The sequence below is a fragment of the Hydra viridissima genome, unplaced genomic scaffold (assembly GCF_058129835.1).
Source record: "Hydra viridissima isolate aposymbiotic clone 2 unplaced genomic scaffold, HvirCarnegie_v1 scaffold_4, whole genome shotgun sequence".
Lineage (NCBI taxonomy): Eukaryota > Metazoa > Cnidaria > Hydrozoa > Anthoathecata > Hydridae > Hydra > Hydra viridissima.
The window spans coordinates 10599080-10621517 of NW_028324303.1; the positions used below are offsets into that span (position 1 = coordinate 10599080).

The window sequence follows — 22438 nt, forward strand, 5'->3', positions numbered from 1 at the left end:
TTGGCTCGAGTGTTTTTAATTAAATTTCATAAAAGCTTTTATGCTCTTACATCCTTGAAAACTTAAGGGAAAAAGTTAGATTTATCAGGTATGTCATAATAAAAACTCACCAAGTTTATGGGTACGTCAATTATCAAAAGAAGAAGAACCCAAATTTGTAAAAAGGTTTTTGATTAGTAAAAAAAACTGGTAAAAACGGTCGTGTTGTGAGGATAAAGAATACAAAAATTAATGAATTACAAAAATTATTTTTTGTATGTAACTCAAATTTAGTTCTAAGGTAGTAATGGCTGCAATCAAAAATTGTATCTATTTTTACACTTTATCTGTTAAAAAGTTAACAGATAAATTGTAAAAAAGTTTAAAGTTGCAGAGTGAATATCAATCAAGAGTACATGGATTACGAATCAGGTGACGAACAACAAGTTTGATCATTCAATTTTTATTCCAGATGAAATTGAAATGACTAACAAAAGATAGTACCAAAGTGCGAAATGTGCTACCACTTGAGTAGAAAAACTTTCCTTCTCTACAAAACTCCACAGTTTTGATGGTGACATGTTCAGAAAGTTGTGAAGGTAACAGATTTTGAAGGTTCAGTGAATCGTGCAACTTTTTCAAGTAACAAAGTTTTGATGGAAAAACGTTAGAATGATGCTGTATGACACAAATACTAAATGTTAAAAAAAGTGATCTGCTATACATCTACAATGAGAATTGATGTAAAAAGATTTCTCAAGCCACAAAATGTTGTTAGTCAAAATCATGAATTATGAATATTGAATATATTTAATATTGAAACATGTTTTTGACTTCAGCCACATAATCACAAAAACCAAATCTTAACTAGAATTTTATTGATACCATTCTTAATAAAAGTCCTTCAATCAACATAAACAGCAGAAGTGGTAGTAGTTTTAAAGAATTTCAAAATCTGCTTTTAGTTGTGCTAGGCATACAATTTTTATAAGTATTCTGGTCGATTTTTATTGGTTCATTGGACTGTACAAAATGGAACTCAATTGCTATATTTTCTCATTTGGTGCACTTTTATATAAAAAAAATTGAATGGTGCTTTTTTTTTATTAAACACCGAATGGAGTGTGTGTTTGATTTTTAAAGCCAAAAAATGGGCGCCAGTATAGTTTTCCAACAACCAACATTTCAAAGTAATTATTTTTCAACCAACATTTCAAAGTAATTATGATCAACTATTGTCTCCTATCTCGGTCTTGGTTGTCACAAAACATTGGGTTAACGGTCCTCATTCTTAAATAAATATTTACAGTTGAAGAGAACTTGCAAACAATTAGGATCAGTTTGAATAATAAAAATCGTTATAAAAAAACTTTTTATGTGTGCTTAATGCCCACAGCGGTTTTCTATTAATACCTCTTGCAATACTTGGATCGGTATCACGGCACGCTTTGTACACTCAAAAAAATCTTTCCTTCGCAAGTAAGGAAAGAAATTTCCTTACGGGTTTTGCGGTAAATCTTTCCTTCTTTTAAGGAAATTAATTTTTTAAACTATGTGAAAGGAAGGAAATTAAGCTATTACTTTAAGCGAACTAAATTATTCCTTTAATATATTTCCTTAAATCAAGGGAATTCAATCACGGTTCAGCTGTAAAATAAGGAAATGCTTAAGAAATTTTACCTCGTGGTAATAAAGAAACTTCACAGTTCTATTGCAACAAGGGAGATTTGGCGTCCTCTTATCATTGTTATAAATAAATTGATCATAAATTTGTTTTCAGTTTAAAAATGCAGGAAAATAAGAAAACTTAAAGAAGAAAAATTGTCTTATTAACCTGTATTTTTTTATTTTAGTACATTTAAAATACTTTTTTTTAAATTATTGAACTTCTTGTGTTGGAATTTATTGGTAGCTTTGGCTTGATATAATCAAACTATTACTCCAATACTGGTGTATAGCAGCGTATAAAAAAAGGTTTATTGTATTTTCAGTTTTAAATGATATGTATTAAATTCTGTTACTATTCAACTTTTAAAAACTATATTTAACTTGCAACAAACTAAAATGTAATTTTTATATCGAAATAGTTCATTGAAAACTGTTCTTAATTTTACTTTTTTTAAATATATGTTCTTTTATGTAGTTTAATTGTTGGAGTATCAGCTGTATGTATCCACCAGATAATTGTATGTAAAGGAGTTAGTAGATAAGTTTATACTGAACTTAGGTTTTCAGGTTTGTTATGCTTTTACTTTTTGCTGTATAATGATTAAAATTGGTTTTAATTTTTATATAATACGTGTTTTTTTTAGGCAGCTTGATTGTTGGAGTATTAGCTAGACCTATCCACAGGATAGTTGCATCTAAGGGAGTTAGTTGATAAGTTTAAATTGAACTTAGGTTTTAAGGTTTGTTCTGTTTTTACTTTTTTCTGTGCAATGATTAAAATTGCATTTAACTTTTTTTTAATGTGTGTTTTTTTATGTAGCTTGATTGTTGGAGTATCAGCTGTACGTGTCCACAAGATAATTGTATGTATAGGAGTTAGTAGATGAGTTTATACTGAACTTAGGTTTTCAGGTTTGTTATGTTTTTACTTTTTTAATGTGATATAATTAAAATTGCATTTAACTTTTACTTAATATGTTTTTTTATGCAGCTTGATTGTTGGAGTATCAGCTGTACCTATCCACAAGATAGTTGTATCTAATTGAGTTAGTAGATAAGTTTAAACTTATTTTTAGGTTTGTTATCCTTTTACTTTTTGTTGTGCAATGATTAAAACTGCACTTAAATTTTTACTTTCTACTTTTTTAATATTACCATAAATTAATTTTTTTTTTTAGTTGAAATAAATAATATTTTAATGCAAAAGGTAATAAGTATTGAAAAATTGAAAATTGTTTCTTATTTAGCTGAGTATTCTTTTATTGGTATTGATGGAGAGTTCTGGGTGTTTAATTCTTCACATGTTCAACCAAGATCGATCAAAAAAAAAAGTAGTAGTGTACAAGTACGATCAAGGCATAGCTGGACTCTTATCGTCAGGTTAATATTTTTGTCTAATAGTTGCATAATTCAGAAAATATCAGAACTATCAAAATATTTTAAAACCCTATTTTAGTATGAGTTTGCATTGTTTTGTCTGCGGAAAATCATTTGGTGCTGTAAACTTAATGGTATGGCATTTAAAACGGGCACATGCTGTCTATGCACATAATGATATTCCATGTGGCCAAAGTGACTGTCCTAAAAGATGTTCTAGTTTTCGCAATTTAAGAGTGCATATTTGCAAGTATCACCAGGATTTGATACATGTAAACAATATAGAATCTAGATGTGAATTTTCTAGCCAATATTTATTTAATGATACAAATGATGTCTCAACAGATGAGCAATTGGAAGGCAGTGTAGATTCTTTAGATGATAGAGATAGAAGCAATATACAAGATAGTATGCAGAAATCATTTGTTTCATTTATTGCAAAGCTTCAAGCACAATCTAACATTCTTTTGACAAATGCACAATTTGTAACTGATGGTGTTAAGGAACTACTGCAGGATTCACTGCAGTTAACTTTAGAGCATGTTTGCTTCGTTTTTAATGAACTAAATATTGATGAAAATGTTACTTGTGTCCAAAATCTTTATGAAGATCTTGCAACTGTGACTACTTGCATTGATAAAGTTGATACTGACCATAAGCTGATAGCATATTTAAAAAAAGATTATTTTTATATAGTTCCACAACCAGTGTTTCTTGGAGTAAGGAAAGAGAAATGCAAATCAGTTTCATTAGGAAGTTACAAAATGAAAGACATACTGGATACTGCTCAATACATTCCTATTGAATTATTATTAGCACGAATAATAATTGAATGTAAACATCACTCCTTAAGTTTAAATTGCTATGACCATGCAAATAATGATGGGAACATAACTGATTACTTTGACACTGACTCATTCAAGCAACATCCCTATTTTTCTAAATTTCCTGATGCAATGGTTTTACATTTTTATATTGATGAGTTTGAAACAACAAATCCACTTGGTCCGCATACACAGATACATAAAATGGAGGCTCTTTATACAACAGTGAGAAATTTACCTTCCAGATTTCTTTCTAAAGAATCTTCAATTTTATTGGTGGGCATGTGGTATGCTCTAGATGCTAAAGATAAAACACGGTCGTATGATATAATTCTTGCCCCATTAATAAACATGTTAAAGCAATTAGAATCTGACGAGGGTGTAAATGTCTCCATCTGCAATGAAACAATAAAAGTGCGAGCATGTCTAGCACTTTTTTCTGCTGATAATTTGGGTTACCATTCATTGTTTGGATTTTTTTAGAGTTTTAATGCACGGAAATTCTGCAGATTATGTGAAGTGATTAAGGAGGAAAGTCAAATTAAGTTTCTTGAAACTAATTATGTTAAACGAACTAAACAGTCTTATGATCATTCAGTTAATTCAGTTGGTCAACCCAATTATGAGGAGTCTGAAACTGGAATTAAAAATGGGTGCATTTTTAATGAGCTAAAGTTCTTTCATGTTATGGAAAATTTTGCTGTTGATGCAATGCATGATTTATTGGAAGGGATAGTTTCTATTGAATTAAGTGATGTGTTAGGTAGTTTAAGTGCCGATGGGTATATCTCTCTTAGCGAATTTAATTTGTTGTTGACTGAATTTAATTTTGAATCTTCTGACAGAAATAGTTGACCCACAACTTTTGTATCTTTTCAACGATTAAAAATGACTGCTTCAGAATGCTGGTGCTTAATCCGAAATATACCATTCATTATAGGACACAAATTTCCACGAGATGAACCATATTGGAATTTACTTTTGTTGCTTATGGATATTTTAGACATAGTCTTTGCTCCAAAAGTTAATGTTGGGTTAGCAAGCTATTTATCACACCTAATAGCAGAGCATCATCAAAGTTATCTCCAGTTATTTCCATATAAACGTTTAACACCTAAACATCACTTTCTTGTGCATTATCCTACAGCTCTACTGAAGTGTGGACCTCCATGCAGATACTGGTGCATGCGGTTTGAATCTTGACAATTTTTTTAAACAAGTTTCACGAAGTACCCACTGTTTTAAAAACATTGCATTTTCATTAAGTAAGCGGGGTCAACTTGCTTTAGCAAATGCTTTCATTTCTCACTCAGTATTCAGCAATTGCATCATCAATGGAAAAACATATGAATTGTTTGTTAATCAAGTTGAGCCTAGTGACATTAATCATTTTTTGCAGACTAATTTTTTATTATCTCAAACTGAAACAGTGCATTTTTTGAAATGGTTTGAAATTGGGCATTATAAGATTTTAAAGGAAAGTGTTACGGTATGTAATTTTAATGATGGTATACCTGAATTTGGTTTTGTTGAAAGTGTAATTTACCTTAATAACACGATTTTCATGATAATGCGGATGCTTACAGTTTACTACTTTGATAGCCATTTTCATGGCTATTTAGTTAATTACAATCCACAATCAACACTTTTCTGTAAGCAAGTCCATGAACTGAAAGATCATATTCCCTTAAACATTCATCAAGTTTTTTATGAAGAGAAAGAGTTATTTTTTGTTGCTCCCAGATATGTTATTTTTTAGCCTTTTTTTCCAACATTTTGTTATTTTAAGTAGTTTTTGTATTATATATGTTTAAAATGTACCATTTGTTGCTTAAAGTTAAGCAATTATGTTTTTTACATTTTAAAGTGTAATATATATGACCATAACATGAGCATACTTAATTGCATTCTTGTTTTTTGGTTTTGTAATACTATTTGTATCATGTATGTCTTCAGTAGACGATTTTGATGACTTGGTTTGACTATTCTTGGTTTGTTCGAAAATGTTAACAAATTGTATATGCTCTAAATTTTAATTGTAGTTATTTTTTTAATTATTATTAAATATTTCATATATATATATATATATATATATATATATATATATATATATATATATATATATATATATATATATATATATATATATATATATGTATGTATGTATGTATGTATTTCTACAAATACAGTTCTCAATGTTCTTAAACAGAGAAGTATTAAATTAGTAAAAACACTTATCTATCTTTTTCCTTCTACAGGCTGTTTCACCTTCAATAGGTTCATCATATAGCTGATAACCCTATTAAAAATCCTTCAATAAACATTAATATAACAAATTATTTGACTAATATGTATCATATAATGCATTATTTGACTAATATACTAATTTATGTATGAGTTATATTTATCTATTTTGTTTGATTCTAAGTAGATTAAATCAATAAATAACCATTAAAAGCAATTGAAATCCAAAAATTTAATTTTAATCATGATTTTTATTTGACTGATTTGATGATTTAAATCAATTTAAATCAACTGATTCAAATCAATCGTTTTAAATCAAAACAACCCTGGTTTTATGTTTATTTATAGTTAATAGTTTTAATCGTTTCATAGTTAATATAGTTAATGTTTAATAGTCTTATAGTTTTCTTTCTATATTTAGTATAGTTTTTTATTAATAAAAAATTTCAAACTCTCAAATCAGTATTTACAATAATATTTTACAATTATTTTGTTTAATATATTTAACTATTTAAAAATTATTTTGTTTTTAGTGCACACAAAATTTGAGATAGATACAGATATCCCACTAAGGTTTGTTTTGGAATCTAATGGTTGTGAAATTGATCCAGAAGATTTCCCATTTGTGGTACGCTCTGATACTTCGATTATTGTATTACAAGCAAATGAAAATTGGAATCAGGTAAAGTATTGTATTTAATGTCTAAATGAGGAATTACCCACTTTATTTGAATTTTTCCACTTTTTAAAATGAAGTGGGTAATTTCAAATAAAGTTATAAAATGGAGTGGGTATTGCCAAGAAACACATATTGAAATATTTTTGCCAAATTTTTACAGACTGTGATATATTAATATTTATTGCATTAAACAATTATTAAACAATTCCATATTTAGAATGTGAGAGAAATTCAAAACCCTGTTATGGCAGCATCTGCTGCTGGAACTGATACCAGTAGTAGTATTACTGATGCCATTAACAGTAACATAGAGTTAACTCAAACACCTTCTAAAGCTGTATCTGGTGTTTTTATGACTCAAGCATCACTTGAGTCTTTTTTGCTCCAACATAGCAAGTCTAAGCTGCATATGTTGCGCTTAAAAACTGTTGGGTACGGCATTGCTGAAAGAGTCTTCATCACCTATGTCACAGCTGCTAAAGTTATTGATCTGTATGGTTTTTACCCTCCAAAAGACAAGCTAAATATGGTAAGTGTCTTCCTTTCAGGAATCACTGGTCTAAAACCGGAAGATTTTTTTGAGCCTAAATCTCACAAAGGTTTTTTGGCAAAATGCATTGAAAATGCTCGCAGAAACCTTAATTGCAGTGAAAAACGCTGGACGTGGTCTCCAAAAAATGAACGAGGGGAACAAAATAGAAAAAGAATTTTTGATAAAATTACTACATTAGAAATTCAAAAAAAGGGTGGTGTATTCACAGAAGATGATTTTTCATTTGTCGGTTGCTATAGAGGATTAGAAGTATGTGAATTTTGCGAAGGTATAATGTTTGTAGACAATCTTTTCATAGGTATAGTGTTATAAGGTATATAGATATAATGTATAATGTTAAAAGGTTATGTTATAATGTGTTATGTTTGTAGACACTTTTTTCATAGTGAATATGATTCAAATGATTAATTGTCATAAATCCAACCTATAAAATATTCTTTATATTTTTTTATGTGTTTCTTTTCTTTTCATGGAATAAAGCTTTTTCATTTTTTATTTTAATGAATGAACAGGTGCTGATGTTAAAACTGAAATTTTTAAACTGGCAACATTGTCTGCAACAGTATTTTCTGAAGACTTGCTAATTGCCGCAAAGAAAACGTTTTGTTACAGACGGAAAAAAATAGAACAAAAGCATCCGTCATATCTTGAATGTGCTCAGCAGATGCCATGTTATTTGTTACTACCACAACTGGTAAGTGTAAACCACTATTTCTAATTTAAAGTTAACTTTTAATTTAGTCATAACTTTATTCTATTTACCAAAAGACACTTGAAATGGTTAGAGTAATGTTTATTTATTTATTTTTTTCATTAATTATCTTTTTCATATGGTTTTATGTAGAGGATTGATGGGTTTTAAGGATAAATAGTTATTTTTTTTAAGTTTTTAGTAAAGCATCTTATAGCTTCTAATTACAAACTGAAAATATTAAGATTTTTACTGTTATAGTATTTTTTAAATGCTTAACTTAAAAAATATATATTACTAATTGTTGTTTGTCCTGGACATATCTCATAGTGCCTATTGAACATAAGATAATATGTGTCTCTGGTTTGATGGCTAGTGGTCAGTTAGACAACTTTTTTCTTTTTGTTAGGCAACTTAGTAACAAATTAGTTTGTGGAAATCTCACATTTGGTAAAAATGTGATATATGTTATTTTACTTTACTCATTTACTTATCAATGATTTTGGGTTTAGTTGCTGCAAGATTTTAGACGCATGCATCCAGACAAAGCTGATTGTTTTATTACACGCATGTTGACATTGGTTCCATCAATTCTTGCTCATTGTTCGAACTCAACACTGGAATATCTACAAGAATGTACTAAAGATGCAGCTATTGGAGGGTCAAGTTAGTTTTTTTTTAAATATTTAATTTCAATAATAGCTTTTTTTATTGCAATGAAAAAAAATTTATTTAATGATATTTAGACTTGTGAACTCACAATTGCCAAATTTTCCAGCTGATTAAGTTTTTGCTCTAACTAATGTTTTTGTTTTTCATAGATGCTCAGGTAATGTCTGCAATTAAAGCATTGATCTTTTTGTTACCGATGACTGGGAAAAAACGGTTAACAGCAAAAGAATCATTTGATTTGCTGATTACATATGTGGAGGTGGACTATTTTTAATTAAATGCATAGTATATTATGAATAATAGTATGAATAATATTTCAGTTATTTGTATTTCTTGAAGTTTTATTTGGAAACAAAGTTAATGCTGCCTAAAGATCTTTTATTTTTATCAGTATTTTCAAACATTTATTATAAGTAGCAAGTAGTAATAATAAGTTTATTTGCTAAAATACTTATTAAAAAAAAATTATATATATATGTATTTAGAAAAAATATATGCTTATAATAAATTATCTAAAGTTAATTTTGAATTCCTAATTTAGCCAGGTAGCTCCATTAATCTAACAGAAAAACTGGCTCATCCAAAGTTGTATATCGAGCAATCTGCTGATGATAATAATCAGCTAAATGGAAGTATTGTTTGTGATGGCAAAGTCTGTGTGGCAGGATTTAGCATGGTTGAGTGCGTCGACTATTTGTTTAAAATGTTTTGGGTGTTTTCTTTAGAATATCCAAATGGATTGGAAATGTTTTTTAAATTCCTACAGTACAAAGTTTATCTATTAAGTTTTGGAAAAGAAAAAACCCCCAGTTCAGTTAATAGTGTCGATCGACTTTTTCAATTGAACTAACAACTTTTTTGTTGTTGTCCTGTGTATATGTATTTATTACTGTTAAAAATGTAACTTTGCCACTCTTAAGTTGTGATCCAGATATTTGCAAATTTTTACGGTGTACTATTTGTAGAATATAGTTTTTAATATGTATATGTATTTTTTTGTTGTTGATATCGGTTATGCGTTTTTCAAAAATAGATTTAAACTTACAATAATAATTAATATGACAGCAAGGAAGTTTTAATCTGCTTTAAGCAGTTATAGTAAAATTTACTTTCAGTAAGGAAGTTTTTCTAACTAATCTTTTCTCAGTTTTGATTTTATCAAAAAAAATAACTGCCTAAAAATAACTCAGTAATATTACATAAATTTATCAAATTTCGCCTTGAATACATTGAATGAATGTTTGTAATATTAAGAAAATTATTACTGGGTTTCCTTATTTTAAGGGAATTATTATGGGTTTCCTTATTTTAAGGGAATTCGTTTTGAGGAAAAGAATTTCCTTAAAAATCTATTTCCTTATTTCAAGGGAAGTTTTCCTAGTGTCAAATATAAGGGAATATTTCCTTAATTTTTCCCTCAAAAATAAAGATTTTTGAGGAAAAAAATTTCCTTAAAAACCAAATTCCTTATTTTAAGGGAATCTTTCCTAGTGTCAAATATAAGGGATTATTTCCTTAATTTTTTCCTTAAAAATAAGGAAAGATTTTTTTGAGTGTATTAATGCTCTTAGTTTGAACAACAGTTTTTCTTCCTGTTGTACGGATTTTTATATTGACTCTCAGGTTTGTTTTGCGTACTGCTCGGGGAACTGACAATAATGAGTTATTGAATAGATTTTCAGTTTTTTGTTGATGATCAAGTTGATGAGTTACCAACTCATTTAGCAATTATGGGTATTTTTGACATAATGATGTCATTAATAATTAAAAATTTAATTCACTTTACATTTAAAAACAATATGAAATGAATGTCAATTAAAATCAAACATTTTTTTAAAAAACATTTTTTTTAAAACACATTGTTTGCTGTCTTTAAAACCACCTTTTTAATTTTCGTTCATTGTTTTATATATCAAAGCTGGTTTAATGCATATAGTACCCATCATCCCATAAAAATAGGTTTTACAACAAACACATAAACACCTGCAACAGTCATAAAGATATAAAATACTTTTTTACTTTTGTGTTTTTTACTGTGAGGAGGGAGAAAAGTTAAAAAACAGCGAATAAACGTACACACAGAGACCTATTTACCTTTCAAGTAAATTAATGATAAATAGATATAGCAACGAAACAAATGATAATGGAGAACTATAAAAGCTCAAGAATAGAGTTTGACTTCTGAATAAACAAAAAGAGAGAAGTCTTAGAGACAACTCTTACTCTTATTGAGTAAACAAAAAAAAAGGAGAAAAAGGTCCTCTTCATGTATAGAAAAAAAGAAAGAGAAGAAGTCTGAACTTTTAAGAAAGATTTTTAAGAAGAATTCTTAGCGAAAGAGTTTCATTATTGAAGAATTTTAGATTGTTGAAAAAACAGAAGAAGTAAAGAAATAAATAGAAGCCAGAAGGAAAATTGATTGAAGAAAAGTTAGCAGAAGTTTCTCCGTCTTTAATAAAGAAGAAAAAGAAGAAAGATATTTGTTTAAAGCTATAAGAGCTAAAGAGGAGTTATTGATAAAAACAGTATTGAACACTACAAGTAGAGTAAGAGAGTATTATTTGCATTTTATAACTTAATGAATAAAAGAGTGCTAACCATTACACAAATATTGCAAGTTTATTGAGATATATTGCATAAAAAAATATACTGAGAACGGCAAACACAACCTAAACCTTTTTAATTAAACCTTTCCCTTTCCTAACCAAGTAATCCCAAGACCATCAATCTCGATCCCAATCTTCCAAATACTCCTTCCACATAAACCTAGAGTCTAAACCTTCCCTAATCCCTTACATCATCATCTTACTCTTACTCACATTATTTATATAAAATCGCCACCCTCACATTATCAAATGCCATCAAAAAAGTTTGTTTTGTTTATGATATAAACAGATGTAATTAAAATCAGTCCTTAGTAGTCTGGAAAATAGTTTCTCTCTAACCAACTTCGCTTCCAGGTTTTACAGATTTACAGCTTATTATCAAATTAGACGGAAAAAAGCAGATTTTTAGACCGAAAACAAGTATTTGAAATTTTGTAATAAGATATTTTCTCTGAGTCCAGATCTTTACTAACATAAAAAATGTAACCAAATGTTAGAAAGATTTTCTAAAGTAAATAGAATATGATAAGCCTGAGCAGATTTCGATCAGAAGCTTGAATTAGCGAAATTTTTGACTGCTGAAAAATTGATAACGTCATATATTGAATTTTTAGCGTTATCTTACGAATCCTTGTTTTGATTCAAATGTTGGTACAAAAGGGAATGTACAACATTTGAACTAAAACTAAGATTAGTAAGATAACGTTAAAAATTCAGTTTATGAGAAATTTTTAACGTTATCTTGATTTTTAATCCTTATTTAACTACCTTCAGTTGCATTTTTTTTTTAAACATGCTATATATATTTATTTAAACTATTATAGCTATACTTATTATTTCAAAGTGTTTCCGCTAAAGCGCTTCAAATAAGACTTCGAAGAAAGCTTAGAAAATAACAATAATAAAGAAATCTAATTCTAAAAGTACAAACGGACAAAGTAAAAATGGGCATTATTTTCCTTTCTCTGAAGCCTAATCATTAGTTTTTAAAAGTGTTGAGATTTCTAAAAGCAACAAAACTAATTTGCTGTTCGTAACTCAATTTTTTTGAAGTGCGAAATTCAAATGGGTACAGATTCGTGGGGTGATTTAAATACAACATAAATAAAATCCAGTTTTATATTTCTGAATGACTTCTTAATTACTATTTATTTCCTTCTGAATAGCTAACTTCTAAATATCTATTAAATGCAGTTGTTGTCGATAAAGCTTTCTTAATTTGTAATACAAATAAAATATATTTACAAGTTAATAATTTAACATACGTTAAAGTTATGATCAAAGAGATCAAGTTCTTTTTATTTCAAAGAGTGTCTAACCATTGCTCCGTAAAGTCCGTATTTTGCCATAACAGAGCCCTCCCCCCAAACTTTCTCGGTACGACGCCACTTTGCACGTCTGTTTTGAAACCAAACCTATTGTAATCAAAACGATCAAAAGACTATTTTTGCACTAAATTTTCCAAAACACATTATACACAAAACAATAATGAAAGCTAAAAATATGTTAAAATAGTAATTAGTTCATGACATTTAATTTTAAGCTGTAAATAGATTTTTTTTTTTTCCCCCTATTACCAGAATGTTAGAAGAAAGTGGTCGAGTCTCGCGTGGCTGTGGTTTAACCAGAAGTTAATTACATTCCGCTTGATGGACGCACCTATTACTGTCAATTGCTTTTGCGCATTTATAATAACCACGAAGCGCGGCGGTTTTTTTTTCATCCCCCTTCAAAAATGATGTAACTTAACACTGCCCACAAGTATCGCCTTTTTATTTCGTTTTCAAAAAAAAAATTCTCTTTCAAATTCCCTTAAAACCAATAGTAATCACAGAACATAATAAATCGAAGAGTTAGGCATAATTTTATGAATCGAAAACGAATACTAAAAACTTACGTAACATTTTTTGTCTGAAACATTAAGGGTGGAACAGAAAAAGTAGTAAGCAGATTATGCTAGATAGAACAATTCTTTTAGAGAAAGAAAAACAATATTCAAACAACTGCATAATCTCTGTATTAATTGCCGGAAATAAGCAAGCGTGTCTCCAAACTTCAAACAAAAACCGCCATTTTACATTCTATTTTTTTTTTTTTTTTTGCAGTGATTGAAATTTGTTTTTATTTGTTGCATTTCATAAATTTATGATTTTTTTCCCACAAAGTAAAAACATGAGTCTTCCAGAGCCTATGACGAGAAGGTTTGATGTTTGGAATGAAACATTTTGTGCTTTATTATAAGAACCATAAAATGATTAACCGAAATTACAATATCAACTGGCAAGTTTATTGATCTTATTAAGAGCCTCTTATCTCTGCACTGGGCTTAAACGTATTTGGATTCTTTTATACAGCTAATTATGTTAAAACATTCTAAATTGTTTGTTTATTTGTTTATAAAATGATCAAAAAAAACAAAAACTTGTAAAAGCTAAAAGAAAAACGAATTAAATTTAATAATTTGTCCCACCATAAACAATTTGTTGTCGTCAACTGTCACTTTTATTTGCTAAAATATTAATCTTTTTGATGAACAAAATATACCTGTATTCTGTTCTCGGCTAATTTCGTTTTTTGAGAGATTTCGTACCGGCATTTTAAATCTGGATAATGTGTAGTTTTGAAAACATCCTCCAAAATATAAGATTGTCTTTTTGTGAATATTGTTCGATTTCTCCTGTTGTTCTCTATCAGGTTACTGGAGTCATCAGGGTTTGAACTGATTTCACAAAATGAAATATCAGAATATTCAGGTGGTGACCCCAAACACTTGTTTTGACAGAGCTTGCTTTGTCCTAAATAAACTTATTCTATTTACCAATTTATTAGTTTAAAATTAAAAAAAGTTCAAACAATAAAAACGAAAAAATTTTACCTTTTAACTTTTCAGGAGTGGCTTCTTGTTTAACGCTCTCGCTTTCAGTTGAAATTGATCTCTCTGTTACACCAAAGCAAATCTTTTCTTTTTTCAGCACCTTGCAATAACACTTTATATCTTTTTTTTCGTAGGGTGATTTGTTTCGATTATATCTTTCGTTTTTTAAATGGTCATAAGATGGATAAAAAATTTTGTCCAGCTCGTAAGGTTGCCATATAAACATACCTTGAGTAGCTGAGCTGAGTTCGTTCTTTTTAGAAGATTGGATAGTTAATATTCGCTCAATCGAAAAGGATAATTTTGATCTTGAAGATTCCATGTTTTTAACTACTGCTAGCTTATATCTTTTACCTTAAACGGTTGGCTTAAAAATGAGAAATCTTTGATACTTTTCTGGTTTATAAATAGCAACCTCGACTCATGCTTTCCAATTAATTGTTCTATTGATCAATTTATTACATTGTGCAGAAGTTAATAGTCACGAAGACATCATTACGCTACTTAAAGTGTTTAATCTGCATTATAAGTTTCTGATTGGTCTTTTATTTTTGATAGCACAAGCATTATAAGGATTTCCATTTCAAGTTGTTTTTCTTTATCATACCATTTTTTCTTTAAATATTTACTACTATACATTTTTAGATGTTTAAATTGGGGTTGATGAGGTATTCAGCGGTTTTGAATTAAACTTACCACGAAATCCGAAACTCGTTATGGAAAAGTAGATATAGTGGCGAACTAATAATTGGCTAATTGAGAAATTCCAAATAAAGCGTGGAATAATTAAGGATTGCTGCAATATTGATGCTTTCCTAAAAAAGTACAAAACTTGTTGGACTAAAAAATGCTTTTTCATTTTTTTATATTACATTAGATTATATAACATTAAATTATACTTTATTGTATTACATTACATGATATTATATTATATTATATTATATTATATTATATTATATTATATTATATTACATTATATTATATTATGTTATGTTATATTATATTATATTGTATTATATTACATTATATTATATTACATTATATTATATTATACTATATTATATTATATTATATTATATTTTATTATACTATATTATATTATATTATGTTATATTATATTATATTATATTATATTATATTATATTATATTATACTATATTATATTGTATTATATTATATTATATTATATTATATTATATTATATTATATTATATTATATTATATTATATTATATTATATTGTATATCCCATAAAATAATGCAAACTTTTATCTTTATTACAATGTTTAATATTTCATTTATTCTTAAACTTTCCCACGTCGTTATTTCCATTCAGGAAGGCAATAAAAGTTGAAATGACATTATGTAATACTAGACTACCGGTCTCGATCAAAATGTCAAACACGAAATAAAGTTAATGGAGATTTTAAAATCGTTTAAAGTGAAGAAGTTATGATTGCTGACATAACTGTTTTTTTTTTTAATTTATTGCTTTTATATGTTTGTGGTTAGAGTTTACTTCATGTTGATTTAAAACTATAAGTAAATACAGAACTAAGAAGATAAAAAAGATTCATGGGGAACGGAACGGGGCCAATAATTTTCCTCGACAAAGACAGAAGGAATTTTACAATGGAAAAATATTGAAATGCTATTAGAGTTTGAAATTAAAACATCTTTGCAATTCTTGTTAAATGCATTTTGATTTTTTGTTGGTTTAATTCGCCTAATTTTGGGTTGTTTTTTTTTTTATGCATTGTAAAACTTACTGAACTGTGGTTTAGTCAACAGCTGTCAACTGTTGGTTGGTAACAGTTTTGCTTTGATGAATCAAAATAAAAATTTTCAAAATTAAACGCGATGAAAAATGTTTAAGTTGCAATAATCTTAGAATTTAAGATTAACTAATTATAAATTTTCCTCAAACTATCCTAATTAAGATGCCAAACCGAGTTTAATGGTTCTAATAAAATGAATTATCGTTTCCACGAGCCTTGGAATTTTTTTTTCTTTTAATTGATAAGGTATCAATGATTTTTTAGTTTTTTTGGATTATTTGTTATTAAATCTTCTTTTGTTTAACTAAACCATTAAAACAATGGTTACGGATTTTGATATATATTGTTAGTGCGGTATTTCTTCTATATCGCGCTGTCTTGCGTTAAAATCTCTTTTATATTACCGGTAAGATTTAATGAACCGATAATATATGTTGCAATTTAACTTGTATGCAATTAGTAATGATGCACAAAGCATATCCACCTCCTTCAATATATGTATCGATTAATAATAAAAAAAAGCTATATGAACCGCACACTTAACGCATAAAAATTTCCACCATTTTTAGTATTTTTATTTCAACATTTGATTTTAACTCTCATTTTAAACTAGTAAAGGTACACCGACTCTACATGGTGGAAACCGGAATGCTCCAGGTTGTTGCTACAGGTTGTTTGATGTCAAAACTATAAAAAATTTAAGGTATTTTTCAATGGAACAACTTTATTTATAGTTCACGATCAAATCGACATTTTAACTTCTTCCTTTGTTAAACAAACTTTGACCAAGATAAAAAAAAGATGACATAAGTTTTCGGTTCATTTCTTTACCAGGAATAAATAAGTTTTAAAAATGATGCCAGTAAAATAAATATTGTAATAGGTATTGTTTTAAAATTCGTTCTTATTCGTTCTTATTTGCTATATGTCATTAGGGCATCAAAGTTTTTATTTGTTAAGTTGCGTGATGAAAACTTTGATACGTTTTCAATTGTTAATTGATTGGTTAACTAATGGTGAGTTAATACTTACAACTCTTCAGTTTTTTTTGCTTACTCAGCAGTGTTTCTGTTAAATTCTTTCTCAACCTCATAACACAAAAAGTAAAAAATTTTTTGATATTTAAAAAAAAAAAGTACAAATCCCTGTCATAAAGTTGAACATTTTACATAAGTAAACTTTAAATAAACAGTCGGACAAAAACACATTTGAAATTTTGCATAAAGTTGTTGATGCAACACCTTTGAACCAGCAAATTGAAGCACAGATGAAAATATATCTCGGCCATTTCTGAATTCCTTTCTAATGGATATTATAGCAATATCGCGAAAAACTTACTAACTGTTGAAAAATATGAAAAAATATGTAAATGTAGATGTAAATACAATACTGCTCAAAAATTTAGCACACATTAGATTTAAGTTGCGTTTTTTTCTTTAAAAACGAAATAAAAGTAAAAAATAAGAAATTCAAGGTTTTTTAAAAAACAAAAAATATTTATTTGACTTTTTTAATTACATTAAGAGAAAAAAAACTAAAAAAAACAAATGTCTAACACTAAATACCTTTAATCAAAGTTAATATATATAAATAAGTTAAAAAAAAAGCTGCTCATAAGTTTAGCACACCTGGATTTAAGTTTGCTTTAATAGCAAGATCAATAAGGGATATGTCCACCTTTGTTCTTTATGCATAGTTCACATCTTCTTTTAATTGAATCAAAAAGTTTTTGGCAATAATCAGTTGATAAGCTGTCGAGCGACTCTTTCAAACTTTCCCTAAGATGGTCAGCTGATGTTACGGGAGCTTTAGTGAGTTTGCGGTCCAGTACAGTCCATACATTTTCGATTGGATTAAGGTCAGGTGATCTAGCTGGCCACTGAAGTACCTTAATGTTGTTTTCTTGAAACCAAATAGTCACCGTTTTTGCCTTGTGACAAGGAGCGTTATCTTGTTGAAACTGCCACTCTGACTCATTGCTAAAAAAGATGTCTCTAGTCGGGATTGAATGATTTTCAAGCGTTTCGATATATTTATGTTGATCCATACGACCATTGTATAAGTAGCAGAGACCTGGGCCGTCATAAGTGATGTAACCCCATATGCCTACCGAACCTCCACCACCTTGTAATCGCGGCACAATGAAGCGACTACGAAACATCTCATTATAGTGTCTTCGGATAATCACTCTGTTCTTTCGGTTAATAACTGTAAAGTTGGATTCGTCACTGAATATTATTCTTCTTAGTTCATAATTAGTCATTTTCAAAATAGCTCTACAAAATTTGATACGTTTTAACCGATCTGTTGGTTTAAGCAGTGGTTTTTTAGCAGCAACGTAGCAACAAAGTTTTCGATCAATCAATCTTCTATTTACAGTTTGTCTTGAGATATGATTTTTTAGAGCCAAGTTCATTTTTTGTGCAATCTCTTAGGCTGAGTATTTAGGGTTTTTTCTTGCAATTCTATAGATACTGTTATTATCGGTGATGCTTGTGATTCTTGGTCGTCCAGATCGGTTTTTGTCTGCAGCAGTACCAGTTTTTTCAAATTTCTGAGTTGTTCTGAGTACACATTAACAAGATACAGACTTAAGAGTTCGAGCAATTTCAGAGCTGTTGAAACCACCAAGTTGTAGTCCTACAACACGCTGTTTTATTTCAGAGCTAATTGATTTTTTTCCCGTCTTATTGGTCACATTATGGACAAAATTTAAGCGAAAAATACCAAGTTTATTTCAAATGAGGTAATACATACTATGTATATCTTTGAAACTTTTGTTCAGTTTTGTTTATGTAAAAATGGATAGTTAAATTTACTTTTTAATAAAATTTTGTCGTCAAAAAGTAAAGAGCGGCAGTTAAAAGACAATAGAAGTGCAAGTGTGCTAAACTTATGAGCAGCTTTTTTACACCGCTTTAATTAGCGGTCTCTGTTTAAGTTAAAAATAGATGGTAAAATTAACGTAACTTTTTTTTCAATTTTTTTTTTCTATATAAGGTATGTTTTAATTAACTGTAAATAAAAAAAATTGAAAAGGCATAAGAAGTTTACCGCCTAAAAGTTCAATTAAAAGAAGAAAAATGAAACTTAAATCTTATGTGTGCTAAATTTTTGAGCAGTATTGTATATAACATCTATATCTAATCAATAAATATAAATATAACTATACAAAAAATAAATAATCGAACAAAAAATAAAATACAGTAGTTTATTTATTGGTTTAAATGATTTTTATCTGAGCAAAAACTTCTTATTTAAAGTTCATTTTGAAAATGAAAATGTCAAAAGAAAAAAGAAAGTTATGAGATGGAATAAATTAAAGATCTGGACACTAAAATCCATTTAAAACTTCTCTAAGGGTGGAATGCAAGAACCGAACTTGAGTCAAGTTCGACTTGAAATCTCAAGTTCGACTTTGTCAAGTCAGACTTGAAAAATTGACTTGAGCGAATGCGTAAACGAGACTTGAAAATTTCAAGTTCGTGCTTGAGAAAGTCGAACTTGAAAAATAGTCGAGGCGTTGAATTTAGGGCGTTTATCGGAAAATGCACTTCGCAACCAATAGCGGTAATGGATTTTTTTTACGGGAAAAACCTTTTACTGAAACAAATTCCGTGTAATGATATTTGTATAGTATACGATTAAATAAAAAGTTAATAACAGTAAAAAAAAAAAAAGTTCTTGCTATGTATTTTTCATCAGAAAAACAAATTCATCTTGGCACTTTCAGTTCCAAATCCTAAGTTGTTGGTAAACAACGGTTGGTCATATGTACCACTTAAGTGATCAAGACAATTTCTCTTGATTTCTCCATTTTAACAGATTCCATTTGAATTAAAATACATGGAAATGTTCTAGAAAATGCAGAATCTTATTTTGACGCTTTTTGGGGATGATACTATACTACAATGTATTTTTATTTATCTTTTTACTAATACTTTAATGAAAATAATGGTTTTTTTTAAAAAAATACTGAGAAAGTTACTTTAAACAAAATTAGTTTTCTCAATACTAATACTACATAATACTATGTGTGTGTGTGTGTGTATATATATATATATATATATATATATATATATATATATATATATATATATATATATATATATATATATATACCTACACATATATATACCATTTACATATGTAAGTATACCATTTACATATGTAAGTATACCATTTACATATGTAAGTATACCATTTACATATGTAAGTATACCATTTACATATGTAAGTCAATAGAGATCACATATGGAGACAGGTCTTCTGAAATTATTGGGCCACTTATAGAAACAGAAAAGAAAACTTTTAAAAACCATTGATAGCATCTTGCTCATTAACACATGAAAAAGAACAAAGTTTAACGTTAAACAAAAATCTCTTAATAAAAAAAAATACAAAAAAGCAATATAATGAAATTCATGATCTTGATAAAGAACTAATGCAAAAACAAATAGAAATAGATGATATAAAAAAAAAACTCTCTCCAGATAAAGCAACAATACAAACAAAACTTTGTGAAAATTTTCACAGTTAAAATTTTCACAAAGTTTTAAAAAAGCAACACAACAGAATTATTCTGTGAGGATTATTTTTTTCTAACAATATCAGATCCAAATTGCTTTTGGAATGTTTTAATTTATCACTTTATTTTTTAGTGAAATTGTTTTTTTCATATATAATACTATTTTGAAATATAAAATGTAATTCTTTTGAAATAATATGTAGTATAAATATTTGAAAATAATGTTTTTGTTATTACACCCTTTATCCATTATCAGACACAAATTTTTTTTTAAAAAAATAAGTCTGAAATTTGACTTTTGCTTTGTTTCTGCAAAAATATCTTTAGTGAATGTTTTAGCACCACATTCTTCATTGCTATTTTGTATTTCATTGCCTCCACAATAATCATTTTGTAGAAGGGCAATGTTGTGAAGCACCAAACAGGGTATTATTATAGCTATGGAATTTTGCAGTTTTGTTCCTAAGGGAATGTTAAGACAAGGGTATTGTTTTTTTTTGATATACCAAAACAATATTCAACAACAACATTCAACATGGGTGTACTTCTCATGTTGTAATTGTATCTGATTTCATTTTCATTTTTGGGTTAGAAAAAGTTGTCATTAAATATTGTTTATAAGGATAGCCAGAATCACCTGAAACATGAACATGTTGGCGAGCTTCTAAAACTTGTTTAATAGCTGAGTTAGCAAAAACAAATGAATCCTGAACAATTCCAGGCCATTGAACACAAGCAGATAAAATTTCATATGAAGCACCTGCAATGACCTGGCAATTCAAAAAAAAAATCCCTTTTTGTTTCGATAAATTTCTGCACTTTCTCCACAAGGAATTATTATAGGAATATGTGTTCATTAATTGCTTCTATACATCCTGGGAATCCTTGAATTTGGTAAAATCTAAATAATGGTTGATAAATATAAATATTTTCTTTATCTAAGAAAAGTTTGAAGTTTGTATGAAATAGCAAAATCAGATATCCATGAAAACTTATAAGCACTTTTGCTAAATTATCAAAAAATCAGCTTCTGTTGGAAACTTTATGTACTGATATCTTTTGTTAGCCATTTGAATTGAAATGTTCTAAACCACTGGACAAACAGTTGAGTTTCAGCTCTTCCAAATCTCCTATTATTCTCTAAAAGAGTTTATTTATTGTTATAATCATTTGTTGGTATAAAATGTTGTTATTTAAAAACGTAATGTAAAATCTACAATAAGAAGGTGCCATTTTCTGATACCATTTCTTGAATATCTACTCACTTGGAATGAACCAGTAGCATAAAACCGAAATGCAATAGCCAGTTGTTGTACAGTTGAAAGAGGGCACCCTCGATTGTTAAAATTGTTGTTAATAATGTCATTAGCTAATATTAAAAAGGTTTTTATTGGAAAATCTGTAGCACCTTTTAAATTCTATACCGTGGTAAACTTCTAAAGGATTAGCTCTGTCAATAATAAACCTTGGTATGTGACTTGGCTTATTTTTTCTTCTTCTTCTAAAATTCAGCTCATACCGATTCATTTTTGAACATTTAAAAAAAAGTTTTTTTAATACTTCATGTAATTGTAACTACTTCTCATGAACTCTCTTTTACTCCTTTTACACGTATCACCTCTTTGTATAACTGCAACTATTTATTACTAAATGGAATTTACTTTTATACTGTATCACAAAAATGTGCCTTAATCAACAGCCTTTTATAATGCTAGGATGTTCGACATTTCAAAAAGCTAATAAACATTTCTAATGGCATCAAAATATGACATGTTGAATCATTACATACGAGTTACAGGATGTTTTAAAAGACACACGTTTTCGCAATGTTAATATTCAGTTTTCTGTAATGAATTCATTTAAAAATATACTTTCACAATGTAACCTTCTAAATTAATTAGGTGAATATGCCCAAGTAACTACTTTTGCTTGTTAAAAACTCATTTTCATACTTGCAAAGGTTGT

The 22438-nt window shown here is 28.3% G+C and overlaps 2 protein-coding genes across 14 annotated transcripts; one reads left to right on the plus strand and one right to left on the minus strand.

Annotated features, from left to right (window-relative positions):
• The first annotated feature begins 1757 nt into the window (after nucleotides 1-1757).
• On the plus strand, nucleotides 1758-9672 carry LOC145181992 (uncharacterized). 13 transcript variants are annotated; one of them, XM_090084231.1, is made up of 12 exons: nucleotides 1774-1953; nucleotides 2123-2214; nucleotides 2292-2387; nucleotides 2468-2559; nucleotides 2639-2693; nucleotides 2895-3027; nucleotides 6626-6774; nucleotides 6989-7592; nucleotides 7837-8018; nucleotides 8528-8681; nucleotides 8837-8946; nucleotides 9229-9672. In XM_090084231.1, the coding sequence occupies exons 6-12, from the start codon at nucleotides 2919-2921 to the stop codon at nucleotides 9535-9537; spliced, it is 1617 nt and encodes a 538-aa protein (XP_089940357.1). In that variant the 5' UTR covers nucleotides 1774-1953; nucleotides 2123-2214; nucleotides 2292-2387; nucleotides 2468-2559; nucleotides 2639-2693; nucleotides 2895-2918; the 3' UTR covers nucleotides 9538-9672. The 13 variants fall into 13 exon arrangements, with proteins under 13 accessions (XP_089940364.1, XP_089940357.1, XP_089940358.1 ...); XM_090084232.1 differs by having other exon boundaries at nucleotides 1789-1953; nucleotides 2639-2723; XM_090084240.1 differs by having other exon boundaries at nucleotides 1789-1953; nucleotides 2296-2387; nucleotides 2639-2723.
• Nucleotides 9673-12410: 2738 nt separating this feature from the next.
• LOC145183496 (uncharacterized) lies at nucleotides 12411-14658 on the minus strand. Its single transcript, XM_080058858.2, has 3 exons — nucleotides 14169-14658; nucleotides 13838-14088; nucleotides 12411-12708 (listed from the first exon to the last, which is right to left on the minus strand). The coding sequence occupies exons 1-3, from the start codon at nucleotides 14488-14490 to the stop codon at nucleotides 12592-12594; spliced, it is 690 nt and encodes a 229-aa protein (XP_079914984.2). The 5' UTR covers nucleotides 14491-14658; the 3' UTR covers nucleotides 12411-12591.
• Nucleotides 14659-22438: the final 7780 nt, after the last annotated feature.